The following is a 19,899-nucleotide window of genomic DNA, read 5'->3' as shown; positions in this document are numbered from 1 at the left end:
TTATTTTTAAAGTCGTTTTTGCCACTATCACATAACAGAGGTTCAAGTTCACCGACTTGGATTTGGACCTCGTTACATCGTACGTTTCGTCCTTTTTATTAAAAAAAAAATACTTAGAAAATTCAATATCAAAATTCACAGTAAACACACGTTTATGTTGTGGGTGAACTTGCGCCTTAGTCCTAATTTTTATGTAGGTAAAGCCATTAATAGACTAAGTAATTAACGACATCAAGAGTGTACTGTTTTCCGTAAACACCATTAATTTGGCGTGCCCAAAAGCTTAATGGTCCAAGCTAATTAGTTTCGGGTTTCATAATAATTTCTTACATGAAACTTTTACAAATATTTCAAAGTTTATAAAATTTGCTGAAAGCTAAGTAATTTCTAAAGGAAGCCCTGTAAGGCGATTATCACACTGCCCCGCATGATGCAGCGTAGTGCGTGGATGCGTTTTTTTCTGTTGCTTGTAAATATCTCCGTTTGTATGGAAAACACGCATAGTCCAACACACTGAAAATGCATCCACGCGCGTTCATGCGGATCACGCGCATACACGCGGAGAAACACGCAGCCCCGCGCGTAGGTGCGGGGCGAGACGCAAGGTATGGCACACTGAATCCCGCAGTGCCGCGCGTGATTTTGAATGGGCGTGACGTGTATATTTGAAAATGGAACTCGATGAGAGCCGCTGTGCGTGAATTTACAAAACGCACCTACGCGCGTGAGTGCGCAAAAAACCCGCACGATGATGCAGATCTGCACTCCCGCAGGAACGCGCGTAGGTGCGTCGACACGCAAGATGCAGCGTGATGCGGGGCAGTGTGAAGATCACCTAAAGTTAAATCAACAGAAAACAAAGTAAATTGTTAGTAATGTTGATTAAAACGGAATGTTGAGAGTTCTTTAAACACTAGTTGTGATTTAATTTAGTTGAATACTATCTGTTTCCAGCGATTCCACCCCCAACTCGGGCCGACTTCCAGCATCTGGACAAAAAGTTACCTTGTGTCCTTTCTCAAGCTCTAGACTATCTGTGTAGGTACCATTGTTCATTTAAAACAACTCAGTAGTTTAAGCGTCAATGTCGGACAGACATACAAACTTACGCATTTATAATATTAGTAGGTAAGCATTGTATGCAGTTAAAAATCTATGAGCAGTTGACTACGTAATTTAAAATCTTTCAATGAAAACGATTGAATATCGTTGATGTTTTCTAGCAAGAACTGTTAATTTAAAGGTACGCACACACTATAAACTTTTAGTCGATCGATAGTTTTGTAGGCTCATAAATCAGTATGAAAAATAGAAGTAAACACGTAACAACGAGCAGGTACTTTTTCGACTAAAAACTTTGATTGAATTCACGATTTAAAAATCATCAGGTCAACAGTCGGCCAACAGTTTAGGCTATTAGGCTAGACTAGCAGGAACTTGTGCCTACCTATACATATATCTGGTCAGGTGTACGACAACAAAGAAAAAGCGAGTATACCATTTCTTTGTGATCATTAGGCACGCACTTCCATAAAAATAGGCCTCAGATTGCGTGAACGTGACTTTTGCTCGATTACCTGACATATTATTGTTCTTAGCTCGAACCTGCGTCAAGTGTAAGTGGGTTGAGAACCGAACAAGTATGTAAATTATGGTAAAACATTGAGAAATAAATAAAAAAAAGCGTCACAAAGCTCTTAAGTTGACTGTTAGCGACTTCACATACTTAGAAATTAAGAGTTTTTTGCTTGTCTAATGGGCTACCTCTAAAGTCGGCCTTTATAATAAGCTTATATATAGGTAGTTGGAGGTACTGAGTAGGATGCCACCATTCTACTACATGTTAATTTGACACAGTTACTCCCAAAATCCCTTCTGTTCCCCTAATATAATGTGCAGTGTTAATAACTTAACTCCCTTGCTATGTAACGAGAATATGGATATAATATTAGTTATTAAGTTCGATGCTCAAATTATATTAATAAACCCCTTTTGTTCATAATTATGATTCCCAACCGAACCAATATTTGAATAGCCTTCAGGCAGTGGTCCTAGGTCTGCGTATTTATGAATACCAGACATTCTTAGTTGTCTGGGGCTTGCCTTTCACAATAATGGATATTGCATTACATATTATTATGTCATAAGAGTTCTGGCCTAGTCTAACCTATATGTTTTAGCTAGTATTTTTCCCATATAGAAGACTATTACGAAACCAGCTACAATATCCAGCCATATAGAGTAAAAACTTTTATTTCATTGCACACGAATTTCCTATAACGAAGTCAAAAGAATATTATTGTATTCCGTAGATTTTTGAGGCTATTTGAAGAACCTAGCAGTTCATACACATTATTGCGTAGTAAAAACTATATTGGGACTTGCTATTGTTGTTTTCATGTCAATTAGTTTTAGACAGAATTCAAGTATTTTAAGTTTGGTCTCCGCTGAATGGCTTTGTGATATTCTACCTCTTTTCTACCTCGATATCCTGTATATTGTGTCCTGATAAAATGGTAGTTTTAAATTAATGATTTAGAAACAGACCTTTATTTCATAACAATGTTAGTTAATTGATTGTAATTTTCATCTTGAGATTTATCTAGATGTCTCTGGCAGATCAAATTTGCGGCTTCAAGCCGAGCCGACCCAACTTAATTTAGGTTTAATTGACCCAGATGTGGAAGTCAAGTATTATCGAATTTGTAAATCTATTTCCACGAGTTCCTAGATAATTGTTTTGTGGGTATATGTAACTAAAATCACAGTTCGAATTATTTGGTAATATTCTAAGTTACAATATTGAGTTATAAGGTACCTATGTACTTGCTCTTGTAAGGTCAAGGGTGAACTAACAGTGATTTGGTTTAATATGGTCTTCAAAATAAAAGAGATCACTAAAATAAAATTACGCTTTATTATACATTTACTTAATACATCAATAACAAATCTAGGTCAGCACTATTATTAACTTAAGTGTAAATATTTTGTATTTCTTCCATATTCTTTACGAATTTTGTGATATAAAAGTATGTTTTTTTTCAGTTGAGTACAATTCGAGCCATAGTGCATAACCCGCAGTATAGAAAACTGGCGGACTTGTACTTGGATAACAATAGCATATCGGCTGTCAAGGAGTTAGAAGGCACGGAGTGGTTCTCCACTTTTAGGGTGTTGAGCCTTCGCGGGAATTTGTTGAAACAGGTTGGTGCCTGCTGGTTTTGGAGTAGGTATTTGTTGATTAACAGCCTTTCCCATATTCTATTTATCTGTAGGTTTGCTTGTAACGGTAGTCAGTGCTTATCAATTAACACTGAACTTGTTTACACATTGCTTTTGGTACATGAACGTTTGTATTCGCTTGGCTAGTGGTTTCTTGTGCTGATGCGGCTGAGCTGAATAAGCTATAATTTTAAATTATATATTTGGAATACAATGACCTCAGCATTTGAGCCTGTTAACGCAACAAATGATGTGCGTTGACAATATGGCAGGTAGTCACGTTTGCTTTGTTAAAAATCACGTGTCAGTTTCTTGGAAGTCAGTTTGAAATTATATTGAATAGCAAATAATATGTTCGTACTTAGATCGTGCTTGCGACATTTCCTTCCTGAAGAAATTGCATAGGAATCGCATTAGACGCAATATCTTCACGACTCGGTTGTCCTATTAAATCGCAAAGCTGTGATTCAAGAGATATTTATTTTAAATTTTCTAAATGTGTCTTGTCAGTGCTTCGAATTAAATTCCGAGGTCTTAATCAAAACAGTAAATATAGGAGCGTTTGGTTTCTAAAATTAAACATAATATAAGGCTGCGGAATGGTTTGAAAGAGTTATCGTGGTCATGTTCTATCTTTATGTAGTACATATACAGCGGGTTTTAGTCAGTAAAGTCTGACACTCACAGCGGGAGAAGTACTTTGATGATTTCCTATTCGAAGGTTAAAGAAGTGATCATTTAAAAATTTAACATAAAATTAATTGCTATAATATTGTGTCGTGTCTAATCTTACTTTTTTTTCCTCAGATTCCAGTATACGCTTTTGACAAAGCGTTTCAGTATAATAACAATATAATGCATGTGTACCTGGGTGACAACCCCTGGCGGTGTGACTGTCATTACATACCCCGCTTCCAAAGCCTACTGCTCAAATATAAGAGAGTTATCCGGGACCTACCCGACATAAGATGCTCCAAATCAAGCGATAAAAAGACATCACTCGTACAGGTAAGTTGATTTACCTACTCTCATTTCACCTTTCAAGAAAGATATGTTGATATTTCACGGGAAATTGTTTTATCTAAATCGATTAGGGGTCACATACTTTGACATTTAGGATGCTGTCATATGGAATTGATAAATCAAATCAGTTCTTTATTCGAAACCCTGTTCGTAAGAAAAGCTGCAAGCATTATATACATGGAGGAAGGAAAAATGGGCGCAGATGCCATAAGGCAGGTAAGCCAGGCGCGTTCTTGTAGGCCAATATTACGTATCAAAACGATCAGTCATAGGAACTAACGAGTTTTCGGGTTCCAAAGAAAGTGTATGAGGGTAAAGCTAGTAACGTTCTTCATACCCGCATTTTGGCGCCGCTACATTCGTAGGAGACTCTGCGTTATGTTATCCGCTAGTCATTTTGTTCTCCATGATTATATACATATGTATATTGTCCATTCAACAAACAGTATGTATAAATGACTGTGCAATATTGCAGTGGTTTCGCGTCTCACTACATTTCCGCACAGCGGGCATTTCATCTTAACAAAGCTTGTTGCGTGTAGGCGTGGATCCACTAGTTGCCAGGTACTGTGTTCGTATACCTGTCAGTTGCAGTAGAAAATAAAGATAAACTTATTACGGAAGGAATTAAACTCAGGAATAATACAAAACAGTGAACGTTGAGTCAACAATTTTGGACGATTAATTTGAATAAAATATATTGATTTAAAGACACCAAAAAAAAAAAAAAAAATGAAACGTACTTTGATATGAACGTGTAGCAGGAACAATAATCAATAGACATTAGATACTGGTAAGAGAATTAGGTAGATTATAATGTTTGCATCCGAGCGTTAACACATTTCTTCGTTTATGATCTATCTTTATTTCAACATTGTTCAGCCGTTTCTTCACAAAAGTTCCGCATCACAGATAGGATACAGTTTCATTTAGATTTAGAACATTAATGTAAATAATGAGTTTCGAAACGAACAAAAAGGCGTGCAATTTTCTCGTTTAAAAATGTTTTACTTCATTATTTTCATATTTTTAATGTCCCCTCGTTAGTCTAGCTCACATCTCTGCATTTTGCTTGTATAGTTTATAGTTTAAGTGACAATTTAATTCGCAGAACTTTGTATTGTATTGCAATTGTATTTCGTCTTCCTACTTTCTTGAGGCTAAATAGTTTCCCTTTGAATATTTTATGTAGCAACAGTTAAATAAAATAACGTAAATGTACATTATAAAAGGTTTTTAATTGAATTTAATGTTTACTTTAAATTATTCCGACTTTCATAAACGGATATTAACTTCAGTTTTTAACGTAGGTGACGATAAAGATTGTAAGTTTGTTACAAAAAAATTAATAAATGTTTCGAAAAACCGTTTGACTGATCGACTGCAAACTTCACATAAACCATCTACTAGCTTAAACCTTTGGTTTGGATAGGTGAACCTGTTCCTGAGTTATAAAATTACGACTAAAAGTAGCATTAATTTATGTTATAGATAAATACATAAGATTATAACTCCCAGACCACAGCCAACAAGCATTTAGTCTCTTTTTTCTCTCTCTGTCTTTCAAGTTAAAACCTAGTCTGAAAGAAAGGGATGAATATTTAAGTCGTTTGTCTTCAAGCGATATCTTCGTCTCGCTCTTTTAATTAAAGTAATTATAATCTGAGGCGTAAACATTGTTTTCAAATAATAAATATTTTCTAAATTGATAACAAAGGTTATGTCACTTTATGGAACCAATTAAGAGGTCTGGTATTGAAATTAAGATGGACAGGCCTACTTTACCTGAAATACAGGATAAATAATGTTTTGTATATTATTATTATGAAATAATAAGTATGGTTTTATAATATTAGTTAAATAAACCACGGACAATTAATAGAACTCAAATAGCGTCGAAAATTGATAGCACTTATTTTGTTAACGTGATTTTAATAAAATGTTGTATGTAAAAGATCCTTGGGGATCTTAAACCTTTGCCGTCTTACCACAAAAACTTTTATACGTCAGTTTATGCCTTGTCTAAAAAAATGTCAAATTATGACGTTGACATATGGTTAATTTTGCAGCCAAAATTTTATTAGACAAGTGTAAAACAGGGTTTAAAGTTTTTGTAGTAAGGAGATGGTTTATTCTAATAATTGAAAGCGTAGTAAAGAACTCGTATTTAGGGTATCTTTTGATCCCATTTGTAGATTCAAAGGTACCGAAGTAAGTGATTTAATTTAATTTTATTATATCGGTCGATTTGTTTCAAGAGTGCTCTATGTTTGTATTTAACTATAAAGTTCCAAGTAGGTTAAATTAATTACTACCTGTAGTGTATGCAGGTACATGTGCATCATTGTATAGGTTATGTCATTATTATGACGCCTCGTGCGCATACGTCACTCGGTTATAAATACCGGATCGAGCGGTGGGGAGTCAGTCGTTGTCAGACTGTCGACCTGTGTGGTGGTGCGTTGGCGAGTCGATTAACATAATAAAATGAGCGTACAATACATTGGCGACGAGGATAAAACCGTGAGTGTTTGGACCAACAGTTACCTATTATCTAATTTTTATAATTTTGAACTACCTATTAGTTCTGTGATCCAGAAAAATATTTGATATACAAGATTATACTTAATAATTTGTCCTATTCATGCCTATACCAAATTAATGTATGCTAAATAAGCTTTGACAACAAGTAACCTCTGACCGATGTTAATATTCAATCATATTAAAAAGAGCAAAAGGAAAGAAGGAAGGGAAGAGAGTAGAATGACAAAGTATACATAACTTTTATGTTCATGTATGTATCACCCGAATTGCAAACAAATTTTAACCTTTTTACGTAATTCTTTGTTTAAGTTTACCTTGTTACAATTCTAATGGAAGTAGCAATATTTATTGCAGGTGTTAATATTTATCAAATGAGTAATTTATAATACGAAATCATTACTTGGTGATCAGTTTACTCATTCTTAAACCTGCATCAAAATTTATTCAATAATAGGCATTTATTGGAAGCAATATAAAGTTGCTGGTTGTTGAATTGTCGTCAAGACGACTTTAGCAGTGGTGGGATTTCCTAGAGGATATAATACAATAACCTATTTGCCTTATAATCAATTGTGTTTAATAATTGTTGTGCTTGCATGCCAACAAGGCGGAATGTACACGGATCTTATTATGTTGTTTACAATCCTATTTTGTAAGTGCCTGCATTCTAAGCAAATAAAGACCTATTCTATTCCAAAAATCTGCTGGTCATTAAATTGACAGCTTGACGGTTAGCAGTAGTGTATATCTACTGGTCATTAGATTGACAGCTTGGCAGTTGGCAGTAGTGTGTATCTACTGGTCATTAAATTGACAGCCTGATTGTTGGCAGTAGTCTATATCTACTGGTCATTGAATTGACAGCTTGATGGTTGGCAGTAGTGTGTATCTACTGGTCATTAAATTGACAACCTGATTGTTGGCAGTAGTCTATATCTACTGGTCATTGAATTGACAACTTGATGGTTGGCAGTAGTGTGTATCTACTGGTCATAAAATTGACAGCCTGATTGTTGGCAGTAGTCTATATCTACTGGTCATTGAATTGACAGCTTGATGGTTGGCAGTAGTGTGTATCTACTGGTCATTAAATTGACAACCTGATTGTTGGCAGTAGTCTATATCTACTGGTCATTGAATTGACAGCTTGATGGTTGGCAGTAGTGTATATCTACTGGTCATTAAATTGACAGCCTGATTGTTGGCAGTAGTCTATATTTACTGGTCATTGAATTGACAGCTTGATGGTTGGCAGTAGTGTATATCTACTGGTCATTAAATTGACAGCTTGGCAGTTGGCAGTAGTCTATATCTACTGGTCATTAAATTGACAGCTTGACAGTTGGCAGTAGTCTATATCTACTGGTCATTCAATTGACTGTACACGCATAAATTATCTGGCGATAGTTGTCAACTACTGCAACAACTAAATAGTAAATCTTGATAATTTTTATATTTTCTGTGCCCGGTGATTTGGATCATAAAAAGCTTCCAAACTTAACTTCTCAGAGTCTAGTCAACAACTTATACCTGCTATATTGTTCTGGTACTTAACTAACTTAATTCAAGTGCTTGCAATATAGAGGATATTACAAGAACAAACTGGTGGGTTATATACTCAACGGTTCTACAAATGACAAACATGTGCTAGGTATCTAGTTAAACAAACAGCACATTGAGGGACCGTAGTAGGTTGGCCATGTATGTTGAAGAACTCGCCCAGCTATACTGGTATGTATTCACCTATGCACAACATCCAAGTCCATCAACACCTCTAGTGGGTTGCCTACCCATAATAGTGTTAATTATAACAGTTGCTCAGTCACCCCAGGTATAATTTCAATACTTTTACTTTATTTTGCTGTATTAAAGAGGTTGTTATACAACAGAGATATTCCAGAAGATACAGAACAGTAGAACAGCATACAAGCAGCAATACTAGCTGGAAAATATGGATCAAAATTTTGGTATTCAATAGATAGAATCTTTGGTAAACATGCTAGCTCACAATTGTAATTTCAGTACTTTAGGTTGATATAAAACTCTTAGATCAAAAGAATATGGAACTAAGCATTGGAGCAATCTGTGATTTATTTGACAATGCTACTTTATCTACCCAACTGCCTCGTTGGTCTAGCTGTCGCAAGCGCGGCTGCTGAGCACGAGGTCTCGGGTTCGATTCCCGGGTCGGGCCTGGAAGTTGGTGATTGATACACCCGTGCATCGGAAAGCACGTAAATGTCGGTCCTGCGCCTGATCTCTTTCCGGTCGTGTCGGATTGCCGTCCCATCGGGTTATGAGAGTGAAGGAACAGTGAGTGCACCTGTGTCTGCGCAAATGCTTGTGCACTATAATATGTCCTGTGCAGTTGGCTAATCCCCTTACGTGAGTACAGCCGCCGCCCGTAGCCGATAATCGGCTAGGAGGACATCATCATCATTTACCCAACTGGGCCGTCTCATCTGTGACAAAAAATCTTTTAAGGATGATACCTGGAAGGAGTTCCAATGTAGATACTTACTCTGGGAACTGTCTAATGATGATTAGCTCATGGATGATTGTTGCAATCAAGTTCTCAAAAGTTGATGATTGCGTGTGCTTTTAAAACCTTCAAGATTCAGGCTTGAATGAATTTTAATTGGTATCTTAGCCTCTTTTTTATTGATTTACATTGGTGTTTACAAATAGTTTAACAAAGTGGCCCTCATTATAATATTGTTATTTGCAAATTATGTTTTACAGTATTGCAGTACCAATAAGCAGTATAAGTACATTGAGAGTTGTGGAAGAATATGCTTCCATAGGGGCGAATAACATAACCATATATGAACATATATGAAATAGAATCCATTTATTGATCTCAAGTTAATAAATCATCACATTAATATATTCTTGAAGTGCACACCTACTTGTAATATAAAGTTGTGTAATTTCCTCAACCCATCCCATAAGATAAGATCCATATGGGTGGTGGGATGGATATCTATTAACAAAATAATGTCCTGTGTCCATAGCGTTAGGGTTAATAATAGCAGCGTTTTACCTGAAATAAAACGCATATTAAATACTTACCTTATTTGAAGCTTACTAGTTTGAGATAGGCACCTACGTGTTTTCCGCTTTTATCTCTATCCTTTTCTACCCCATATCTTGCATCTCTCTCGCACACCGACCAGTTTCACTCCCCACCAGGCAGGAGGCGACGAGTGTTCTCGGCGGCCACAGTTCGTCATTGAGTCGAAAACACCAGGCAGAAATTAAAATGTAAGCTTCAAATAAGGTAAGTATTTAATATGCGTTTTATTTCAGGTAAAACGCTGCTATTAAATTCTTGACCGTTATTTGAAGCTTACTAGTTTGAGACGTGTTTGTTATCGCCTGGTGGAAGTGGACGCCAATGTGAGCAAAAGCACAATGAAATTGTGTATGTAAATAGGTACTTAGGTACACGAGTAATCACATGTAAGTATGTGTATTGCGTCCTGGAATACTAATGTAATCAAAGTTAACTGGTACTGGTACTCAGCTACATCTTGTTAGACTGGAAGCCGACCCCAACATGGTTGGGAAAGGGGCTCGAAGGATGAGTAATAAAAATTAAAAGAGAGATGCAAGAACAAAAGCAAAAATTGATTTCATTTTCTAATAGTACTTAACAAAAACATTGCGATACTTCTTAATAACAATAGTAACAAAAATATAGACATTAATCAGCTGGATTAATTAAATAATCGAGATAACTTGCTACTTCTATTTAGTGGGTATCTTTCCCTTCTGTAAAAATGGGCAAATGTATTGCCTGATCGCCAATTACCCTTTGCTAATATATCGTCCAAAGGTATATTGTCAACACAGATTTTGACGCTACCGCCGAGTGGAAGCTTCCTGGGGTTGTAGTTATTCCTGCCCCTTTTAACAATGTCTTAATCCACCCGTATCATCGTTCGGGTGCCTGCCTTTGGTTGGCCTCTAACGGATATAAATAAATTTAAGGAATTAGCCGATGTCCGTCTATCTTCTAACAAGGCTTTAGTCTTTCTGACCCAATACACTGGACTTAGATTTATATTTTCCTGATTATCCATCAAACAACAACCCGACTGCCTATGACTAGAACTGTCGGTCTTAGAGCCAAAGACTGGCCATAAGATTAAATTATCTTTGTTGTTTTTGAAATGTTCTGGGTCTATCGCAAGCAAGGAAAGATCATGGACTCGCCTTTCCGAAACAAGCTAGCAAAAGAAAGAGCAGCAGTGTGCCTGGAAGTTGCAAATGGATTATTCTCGTCTACGTTTACTGCACTTAAGTAGGTTACCAATTGGTCAATATTCCAGATGGACGGCTTCCCGGGGAACAGGTTTGCTCAGCGCTATTGATTTTAAAATGTGTCCGATTAGAACGTGTGAACCTAGCTCTAGAGTGGTTTCTGCATTGCATAGTGTAGCTATAACTGACTTGTGTAATAAAATAGTATTGTATGCTAGTTTATTTACTATGTGTAAGTCCGCTAAAAATTGGGTAAGTATAGGTCCAAATAGGGATTCAAGGATTCATAGGATCCAATTTCATACTTTTCGCCCCAATTTAACCATCGACTCCAAGCTGATTGATAAGTGTTGCGTGTGGATTGAAGAAGACTTCAGTCGGAGAGACTCCTTGTCCCTCCCCCCCCCCCATTTCCTTGACCTTGGCAGGGGGTATCCCCGTTGCTGTGTCTATCGGTTTCTGCTCGAGGTTCATCAGTGTGTAGGGTACTGCTAATGATCGGGACTTCAAATCTGCTCGCCAAAATACCTGGTGCCACCGAAGGAACTACTATGAGATTAACTCCCGTTCCTGAATTGAGATGACTGAGGACCTACGGTATAAGGTAAGGTGGCGGTAATACCCATGCTAGCGGGTAAGTCAAAACTTGAGAAAAATGCATCGTGGAACCCCGCTTTCGGGTCCTTCAGATCTAGGGGCACGTAGTACACAACTATGTGTCCCTGGGCTCGCTTCGAGGCAAATAGGTCCACTGCTGATACAAGATGCCACTCCGGTGGAGGTTTGTGTCGGAAGAGATGGTCTGCCTGACTGTTGAATAGGGCTGGTATATGATTCACGACGTGATAGATTTGATACAGCTCAAGATAACTGAATACTCTGTACGTCAAGTTCGGTAGGCTCCTTGATCGGGTGCCACCTTGATTTCTTAGATATGACACCACAGTCCCATTTCTGCATTGAAAAATGGCTGTTGATCTCTTTAGCAACTTGCCGTGATTTTCCAGTTAATACTGCAAGCATCTCTTTCAGATCGCAGTGAAAGACTTTTTCTCTCTCGTTCCATGAACCCATTACAGGAGTTCCGTTCAGTTGTGCCCCCATCCTACATCGGAGGCGTCCGTGGTTATAAGGTGACAGGGAAGTGGCGAATGAATATCCAAGGTTTGGTGGCAGCTGACCAGCCACCACTTTAGATCTGCTAAGGTATCTGCTGGTAGGTTCAACATTGCTATACTCCATTCACCGAGCCGTGAGCCCACAATGTAACCAAAGAATGATACTTTTTCAAAATGGTGGGTATAACCCGACCGATGACAAAAACGTCACATTTTTATGTAAAATGTTCTTAGTATCTGTGGTCTTCAATTAAGTAGGGTTCTATGTATGACAGTCAAGACTTCTAGGTTCATTTTACATGTAAACGATTTACTACATATTTCATTAAAATTAAGAAAATAATTTACGGCATTTATTATACATATTTGATTTCAATTAAGTTTGAAAAGATTGCATAAGTTCCACAGACATCGTTCTAAAATATCATTTCTAATGTTGTCAGTATATTACTTTCGTAGTTATTTTTATAAAATATGATCATTACTTCAATCGTGACTTATAAGAACCCTTTTTATGGTTTGTTCACCGTTTGGCTCACGGTTCCATGAATAGGGTAGGTATAGATTGCTGTTCAACACTGCATTGAGGAAAGTGAGGAGAGCCCGGTAATGCAGTCTGCCGTATGGAACAACGAAAACTTGCGAAGTTTAAAAGTCCTATCAAGCTATGCAGGTCTTCTAAGTTTGTCGTGCTGTTTGTCACGTAGTGCGTTTTGTCATTATCTTGTTGATAATGCTTGCGATTTATTCACTTGCCATCCAAAACATGGTGCAAATGATCCCAAAGTAGGCAAATATATCTTGGTGAGCCACCAGAAAATCGAGATACACAATTATGAGTAACCCTTGAGTTTTCAAAGTTTGAGCCACCCAAATTGGTCACTGTGGCGAAGGTCTTGGGTGTCGTGCTTAAGCCAAATGGTAGGCACGTAATCTGAAGCAGTCTTCTTCTGTATACTAGTCGAAGAACATATCTGTGACCTTCGGCTACCGGAAGGTAGAAGTAAGCCTGGGCGAGATCCACTTGCACAGCCATTCGTCTTTCTGAAGAAACTCTAGCACCCGAAAAACATTTATTAAACTGAAGGGTTCCGTAATTATGAAGTTGTTGAGAACCTTGAGATTGAGTATTGGACGGTTCTTTCCGTCGCCTTTTGGGCACAAGAAACATATTGGAAAGAAAGCTGGCAGAATTTGCAGCTATCAATAGAACTTTTTGTTTTATCATTTGGGATATGACGACATCCATCTCTTTGGACTCTCTGGTCAAATCTGGCATTATCTATCAAAGGTGGCTTTTGGCCAATGGTATGCGATACCCAGTTATTATTTTTAACAAGAAAGGCGGAGCTCCCATTTCTTTCCATTGGTCTTGATATAATGTTAGGTAACCCGCCTGGAAAGTCATAACTTACGTGCCTTGTTGGACGCATCAAAGTCCGCCTGCGGTCCTGGACGCTTTCTGTTTCCTCTGTTGGACATGGTTCCTATTGTAATTTACTCGTGATATCCCAAGGGAGCTTTTAGAGTTTTGCGTCACACGCCATTCAGCGTGAGTGTGATTACCATTTCCCTTCGAGGGAAGGTTATAATGGCGACTCTTCGAAAGTCGATCCAAAAAGCCACCCTGCGAGGGTAGATTGCAATGATGGTACGACCCGCAACATGCATGATTGGTACCCTGCGAGGGTCCGTGATAATGAGCCGACCCCTGCGGGGGATGGCTAGTATACTTACTGGTCCCTGCTTTGTAATGATGCTGCTACTCGCAACATGCAAGATTGGTACCCTGCGCGGGTCCGTGATAATGAACCGACCCCTGCGGGGGGTGGCTAGTATACTTACTGGTCCCTGCTTTGTAATGATGCTGCGACTCGCAAAATGCAAGATTGGTACCCTGCGCGGGTCCGTGATAATGAACCGACCCCTGCGGGGGGTGGCTAGTATACTTACTGGCAGTCCTAGGCGGAGCGTACCAAGTCTTTCAAGGCCGAAAACCATCACACGCCGTGATAATGAGCCGACCCCTACGGGGGGTGGCTAACAGACTTACTGGCAGTCCGAGGGGAGCGTACCAAGTCTTTCAAGGCCGAAAACCATCACACGCCGTGATAATGAGCCGACCCCCATGGGGGGTGGCTAACAGACTTACTGGCAGTCCGAGGGGAGCGTACCAAGTCTTTCAAGGCCGAAAACCATCACACGCCGTGATAATGAGCCGACCCCCATGGGGGGTGGCTAACAGACTTACTGGCAGTCCGAGGGGAGCGTACCAAGTCTTTCAAGGCCGAAAAGCTTTCTTGACACCACCAGCCCTCTTCAAGTGCGGTAGTGACCAGTCCAAACTAAGGAGATGCTGGTTGGACCGCACCTCACACCATTCTTTTTTGTCAAAAAGTTGAACGCCTTGCAGGATTGAACTAGGGCCACAGGTGCCTTAGGAACTTCGGGCTTGCTTTCTTTTCCATAGTCACGTGCACGGGCTGTGGTAGCTTTATTATTTACCGCATCCGTATTTGCTTTATAAGTCACTCATTCTGAAAACAAATTACTGAAAAAAAAAAAGTACACGGAAGAAACTCGTGACAAAAAAGGGGTAGATGTACAAAATATTAACACTTGATTTCGCAAAATCGAATATCGAACGGTAAAACCGTTAACAAATTGTATAAAATATTATAAACTCACCTGTGTTCTGCGAGAGCACTGAGTTTATTTTTCAACGAAATACTACAGCGGTTGGTTAGACCAACCTTCTCGGGCGGAAAACAAGACGCCAATGACGAACTGTGGCCGCCGAGAACACTCGTCGCCTCCTGCCTGGTGGGGAGTGAAACTGGTCGGTGTGCGAGAGAGATGCAAGATATGGGGTAGAAAAGGATAGAGATAAAAGCGGAAAACACGTAGGTGCCTATCTCAAACTAGTAAGCTTCAAATAACGGTCAAGAATTTAATAATTGATCTTAGAACACCAATCTTATATAGGTTACCGTAAGACAATTGGAATCGCACGAGAGGTAAAGAACTTTATCACTATTTACATTTATCGACATTTATTACTCTTTTGTGCTAATTAAACTACACAGTTGCGTCGACATTTGGTTAATAATAACTAAAATATTATTAAGTTCCTAAGTCCTACTGCAAAATATAATCTGAGTAAGTGTTCCTTAAAGTATAGGAAGTAAAATTGCCCTTAGTCACCAAATCGTTTAAAAATTTACTGGGGTGCTGTCCCTATAAAAGATAATAATATTTTTATATTCTGGTTGTCTAACTAAAACAACGTAGATAAAGTCAGCTGCAATAAAGGGTAAGCGCTTTTGAACGAAACAATAAACATACTTATGCAGCCAACTATACTTACATAAAAAAAAAAAAAAAATATTACGTTACCTATACGTGGTCATGAAATTGGAAAAGCGTAAAATATTAAAAATGGAAGCAGCACAAAGCTGATCATCAAATTGATGAGGTCAAGTGTGACATGAGAGCAGCATAGCTGCTCATGAAATTGAGATATAGAATTAGAATCCCACATTTATCTATGTGTAGACAGATGTTTTAGAAAGGTTAGCGGTTGTTTTGCAAAAGGAAAATTGCATCGACTAGAAAACTGTTTATGAGCTGCTGTCACCTTGTTGAAAGGAAGAAGAGCATGAGTTGAGGGTCAGGGACTCTTCTATTTTATGGTGATGCAGAATGTCACAGCTTCAAAATATATAGTGCAAAGTTAGTGACACCTGTTAAAGTGCGTTCGTTGCATAATATGGTTCTAATTAGTTAAAATCTGATTCGTAATGTTACTTTACACCTTCGTTATAATCAATATGTAACCATGACACTAAAAAGCTTACCATCAAAGCATAATAATTCTTTGACTACTTAAATTTTTGAAAACCACATTAGGAAAAGCAAACAAACATTACAGAACGCAATGTCCGGTGATAATAGTGTTCTTGGATGCCTAACCGAAATATAAGTATCCCTATCGCACTATTATATGCAGTAAGGTATTCATATGTTGGGTGTTGAATGCTAAGAAGCTTACAGTTTCTTGACTAGATATTGGACATACATTGATGTAGGGTATTTAAAGCCTATATCAGAATTTCAGCGAGTGTACTAGCAGAAACGTGCAAAGTACCAGCGCTGATCAATAGGGTTGAAGACCAGATTGTTTGTTACATTGCTGAGATAATGATAGGCTTTGATATTCCACTCTCAAATTAAAAACTACATATTACCAAAATTAGTTGAGTTAGCATTCTCTTGCTTACAAGGCACACAAAGTACTTAACTCGTACATAGAACTACAATTTAAACCATTAAATTGGTGACAAAATATGTGGTCGCCATTAAATAGGCATGATGACAAATTTTTAAATTCCTTTGTATGATGTAGGTATACGTCTATTTTATATGAAAAATTATTAATTTTAAGAAAATGCGAAGTTTTTTTATCAAATAATTGCATTTTTCTCTGTCCACTTTGAATCCGGCGCGAAAACGCTTGTCAGTGTCATGTCGTCACTTGTGACGTCACGACTGAAATTACAAGACGCAAGTAAACAACGCTCGTGCAATAATTAAGTTTTTTGTGTTATTAAATATGAATTCGAAAGGGCATAGGTGTTGTGGGGTCCCCCAGTGTAAGAACACATCCAAAACAACTCCGGATAAGTTATTTGTGTACGTTCCTCACAATAAAAAAATACGAAACAAGTGGCTTAAACTTGCAAGGCGAGATTCAAAAGCAATATTGCCCAGGGTACAACTTTATTTTTGTGAAGATCACCTTGATGTAAGTTATTACATAGTTCTCTAGATTCTAGCATAGTTTATAATGTAAATAACTATTTCGAGGTTAGGTTTCATCTCTCATTGTTTTTTAATTAAACTAGTATACTTACATGGAAGTTTTAACATTTCTAAATTCAGCTGAACAAAAATCTTTATTTGATGCCAAAAACTTTCCCAGCATTATGATATCAATTCTAGGCAAATTAGCGCTGTTTGCCTTGATAAATCCGGGCTCCATAACTCGTGTTATAAACAATTAATTAAAAAACAAAGATCGCAGTGGAAGTTCACAATAACGAAATGTGACGTTCGCGCGCTTTCGCGCGAGTTGTTTTCAGAGATGACGTCACGAGCTCTGATTGGTGTTCAAGATATCATGGCGGATTGCCTTATTTCGTAATTTTATTTTATCAAAATACATATTAATCACATTATTAATAAAGAAAACAATGCGCGTTTTATATTCCAAGCTTCAAGTTTAATTTAATAAATATATTATTTTAATGATTTTTGATTACTGTCATCATGCCTATTGGAGACAAAGTATGTGGTCACCATTAAATGGGTGACAAAGTATGGAGTCACCATTAAATTGGAGACAAAGTATGTGGTCACCATTAAATGGGTGACAAAGTATGGAGTCACCATTAAATTGGAGACAAAGTATGTGGTCACCATTAAATGGGTGACAAAGTATATGGTCATCATCAAATTGGAAACAGTCCATCTAGGTCACCATTCAATTGGGACGATCTTATGTGATTACTTTCCTCGTACGGCTCGTACGGTTTTGAATGAGTGAAAAGCATTGATGAGGTACCCTAATGCCGATCTTTTACCTTGGAACAATGCATTCTGTATCAGTTTTAAGTGAAGTCGAACCAAGCAAGATGAGTGCTCATTATCTGAAGGTACAGCAATATTTGAGACTTGCTTGATTTCACATGGACTGATTGGCGGGATGTCTGCCAAATGGACGGATCATCTCTAGTGTAGATATAATACAGGGCCGGAACAGCGGCTACAAAACCTGAAGTTAAACTTGCCGGCCTGATATCACTGCTACGAATTTGTCTTGTTGAGCCTGAAGCAGATGCTGGTATGTTACCGTCTGCAAAGGGACGGATTTTTATTTATGTTTATTTCACAAGGGAAGGGATGTAGTGTCCTGCAGTATCACCGATATCTGTCGTCTCCTTAAATGGAAAGGGAAATGAAATGGAAACGGAACAAAGTAAATCAGTTTGATGGCAGTGTGATCGGTGGACTGATCTGATAGCGTGGTTTTGTTGTGCTGCAGGTGTTTGATAGATCTTTAAGAAATGAGTTTGATTGTGGGACTTTTTGAAACAAGGTTAAAATCAAAACAACAAGGGAGAGATGTAGTGTATGCAGGTACATGTGCATCATTGTATAGGTTATGTCATTATTATGACGCCTCGTGCGCATACGTCACTCGGTTATAAATACCGGATCGAGCGGTGGGGAGTCAGTCGTTGTCAGACTGTCGACCTGTGTGGTGGTGCGTTGGCGAGTCGATTAACATAATAAAATGAGCGTACAATACACTACCTGTTTCCTGAGGTAATTTTTGAAGTCGCTACTAACCGCCATGCATTGAGCAAGCGTGGTGATTAATGCTCAATCCTTCTCTGTGTGAAAGGAGGCCTGAGCCCAGCAGTGAGACGATAAAAAGGCTGTAACAGTAACAACACTAACCGCAGCGTTAGCCAAAAATTACATTTATCTAACTTTGTCCTTTCCTTTCTGTTTATCATAATAAAATGACTTTTTTCTCCATTTCAGATAAGCACAATACCACTGGGAAACATCTGTGGAGAAGATGATGTAATGCCTATAAGTCCGATAAATATAGTCAATTTAGTTTTATTAGCGTTAATACTAATAGTTGTTGGAAGATTTCTATACGACTGGCAGAATTTCAAGAATACTGGCGAGCTGCCGTGGCTGTCTTCAATATTACCATGAACTTAGTATAAATAGAGTAAATAATCACAAATCTAGAATTTTAAATAAAAGGATGTTGAACATGGGATATGTATTTCTTTTCACATCCTTTCATGAGATCTATTTCATTCATTAACATCATCACTGAATCATTGCACATTGCACTGAACCATTGCAAATATACTTATACCTGCTGTGTTTGCGTATTACCGTCTTATTTACTTAATCCCAAATCATTGACCCTGAACTTTATACATAAGTAGTGTGGTGTATAGGTACACACATACATAATATACAGCTATCTGTTACAGCCTTTTTTACATACACACTTACAGCTATACCGACATATTTTTAATTTATACATAAATAAATAATATATGTTGCTAATGAGCCCAAAAATTGCGAAATGGTCTGCATGTTCCGGGAATATTTTAATGAACTGTTTAAATACACGCTACCAAAAATATTATGTTGGATAACAGAACAATAAAACATTCAACCCAAATTTTCATTTATAGGATGTAAAATGTTATGCAAAATTACATGATTACTTGTTGGGCATAATTAATATTCTCGTCTACTCATTTCATTAAAGCTTCCTGATATATACTGATCTATACATATAATAAATCTGTAAAAAAACTGTGTCTGTACATTGAATATATTAAAAAAATAATAATTGGGTGGGGTTTAGAAACAGTAATGGAGCATAAATCCAAAAAAAAAAAATCTGTCTGTATGTCTGTTTGTTTGTACACGCTAATCTTCCGAACTACTGAACGGATTTCAATGATTTTTTCTTTGTTGTATCAGTATTAAGCCTGGTCAACATATAGGCTATTATTTATCTTCGAAACTTGAAGACCTGATGCAGAACACCAACAGACCAACAAAACTATAAGAGGTACAAAAATGGTGCCATGGCAAAAATTGTTTCATGTGATGAGCATTTTCA

The 19,899-nt window shown here is 37.7% G+C and overlaps 1 protein-coding gene across 1 annotated transcript in view; it reads left to right on the top strand.

The window, feature by feature from the left end:
- LOC124637802 (protein singed wings 2) overlaps nucleotides 1-19,030 on the top strand; it is a 53,313-nt gene extending 34,283 nt beyond the window's left edge. Inside the window, exons 7-9 of the mRNA XM_047174468.1 lie at nucleotides 3,046-3,204; nucleotides 4,030-4,230; nucleotides 18,783-19,030. Coding sequence (XP_047030424.1) covers nucleotides 3,046-3,204; nucleotides 4,030-4,230; nucleotides 18,783-18,965 — 543 coding nt within the window. The 3' untranslated portion in view covers nucleotides 18,966-19,030. The remainder of the gene's footprint in view (nucleotides 1-3,045; nucleotides 3,205-4,029; nucleotides 4,231-18,782) is intronic.
- Nucleotides 19,031-19,899: the final 869 nt, after the last annotated feature.

This window comes from Helicoverpa zea, chromosome 16 (genome assembly GCF_022581195.2).
Source record: "Helicoverpa zea isolate HzStark_Cry1AcR chromosome 16, ilHelZeax1.1, whole genome shotgun sequence".
NCBI lineage: Eukaryota > Metazoa > Arthropoda > Insecta > Lepidoptera > Noctuidae > Helicoverpa > Helicoverpa zea.
The sequence above is the reverse complement of the archived record's forward strand: the minus strand, read 5'-3'. Positions and strand labels throughout refer to the sequence as shown.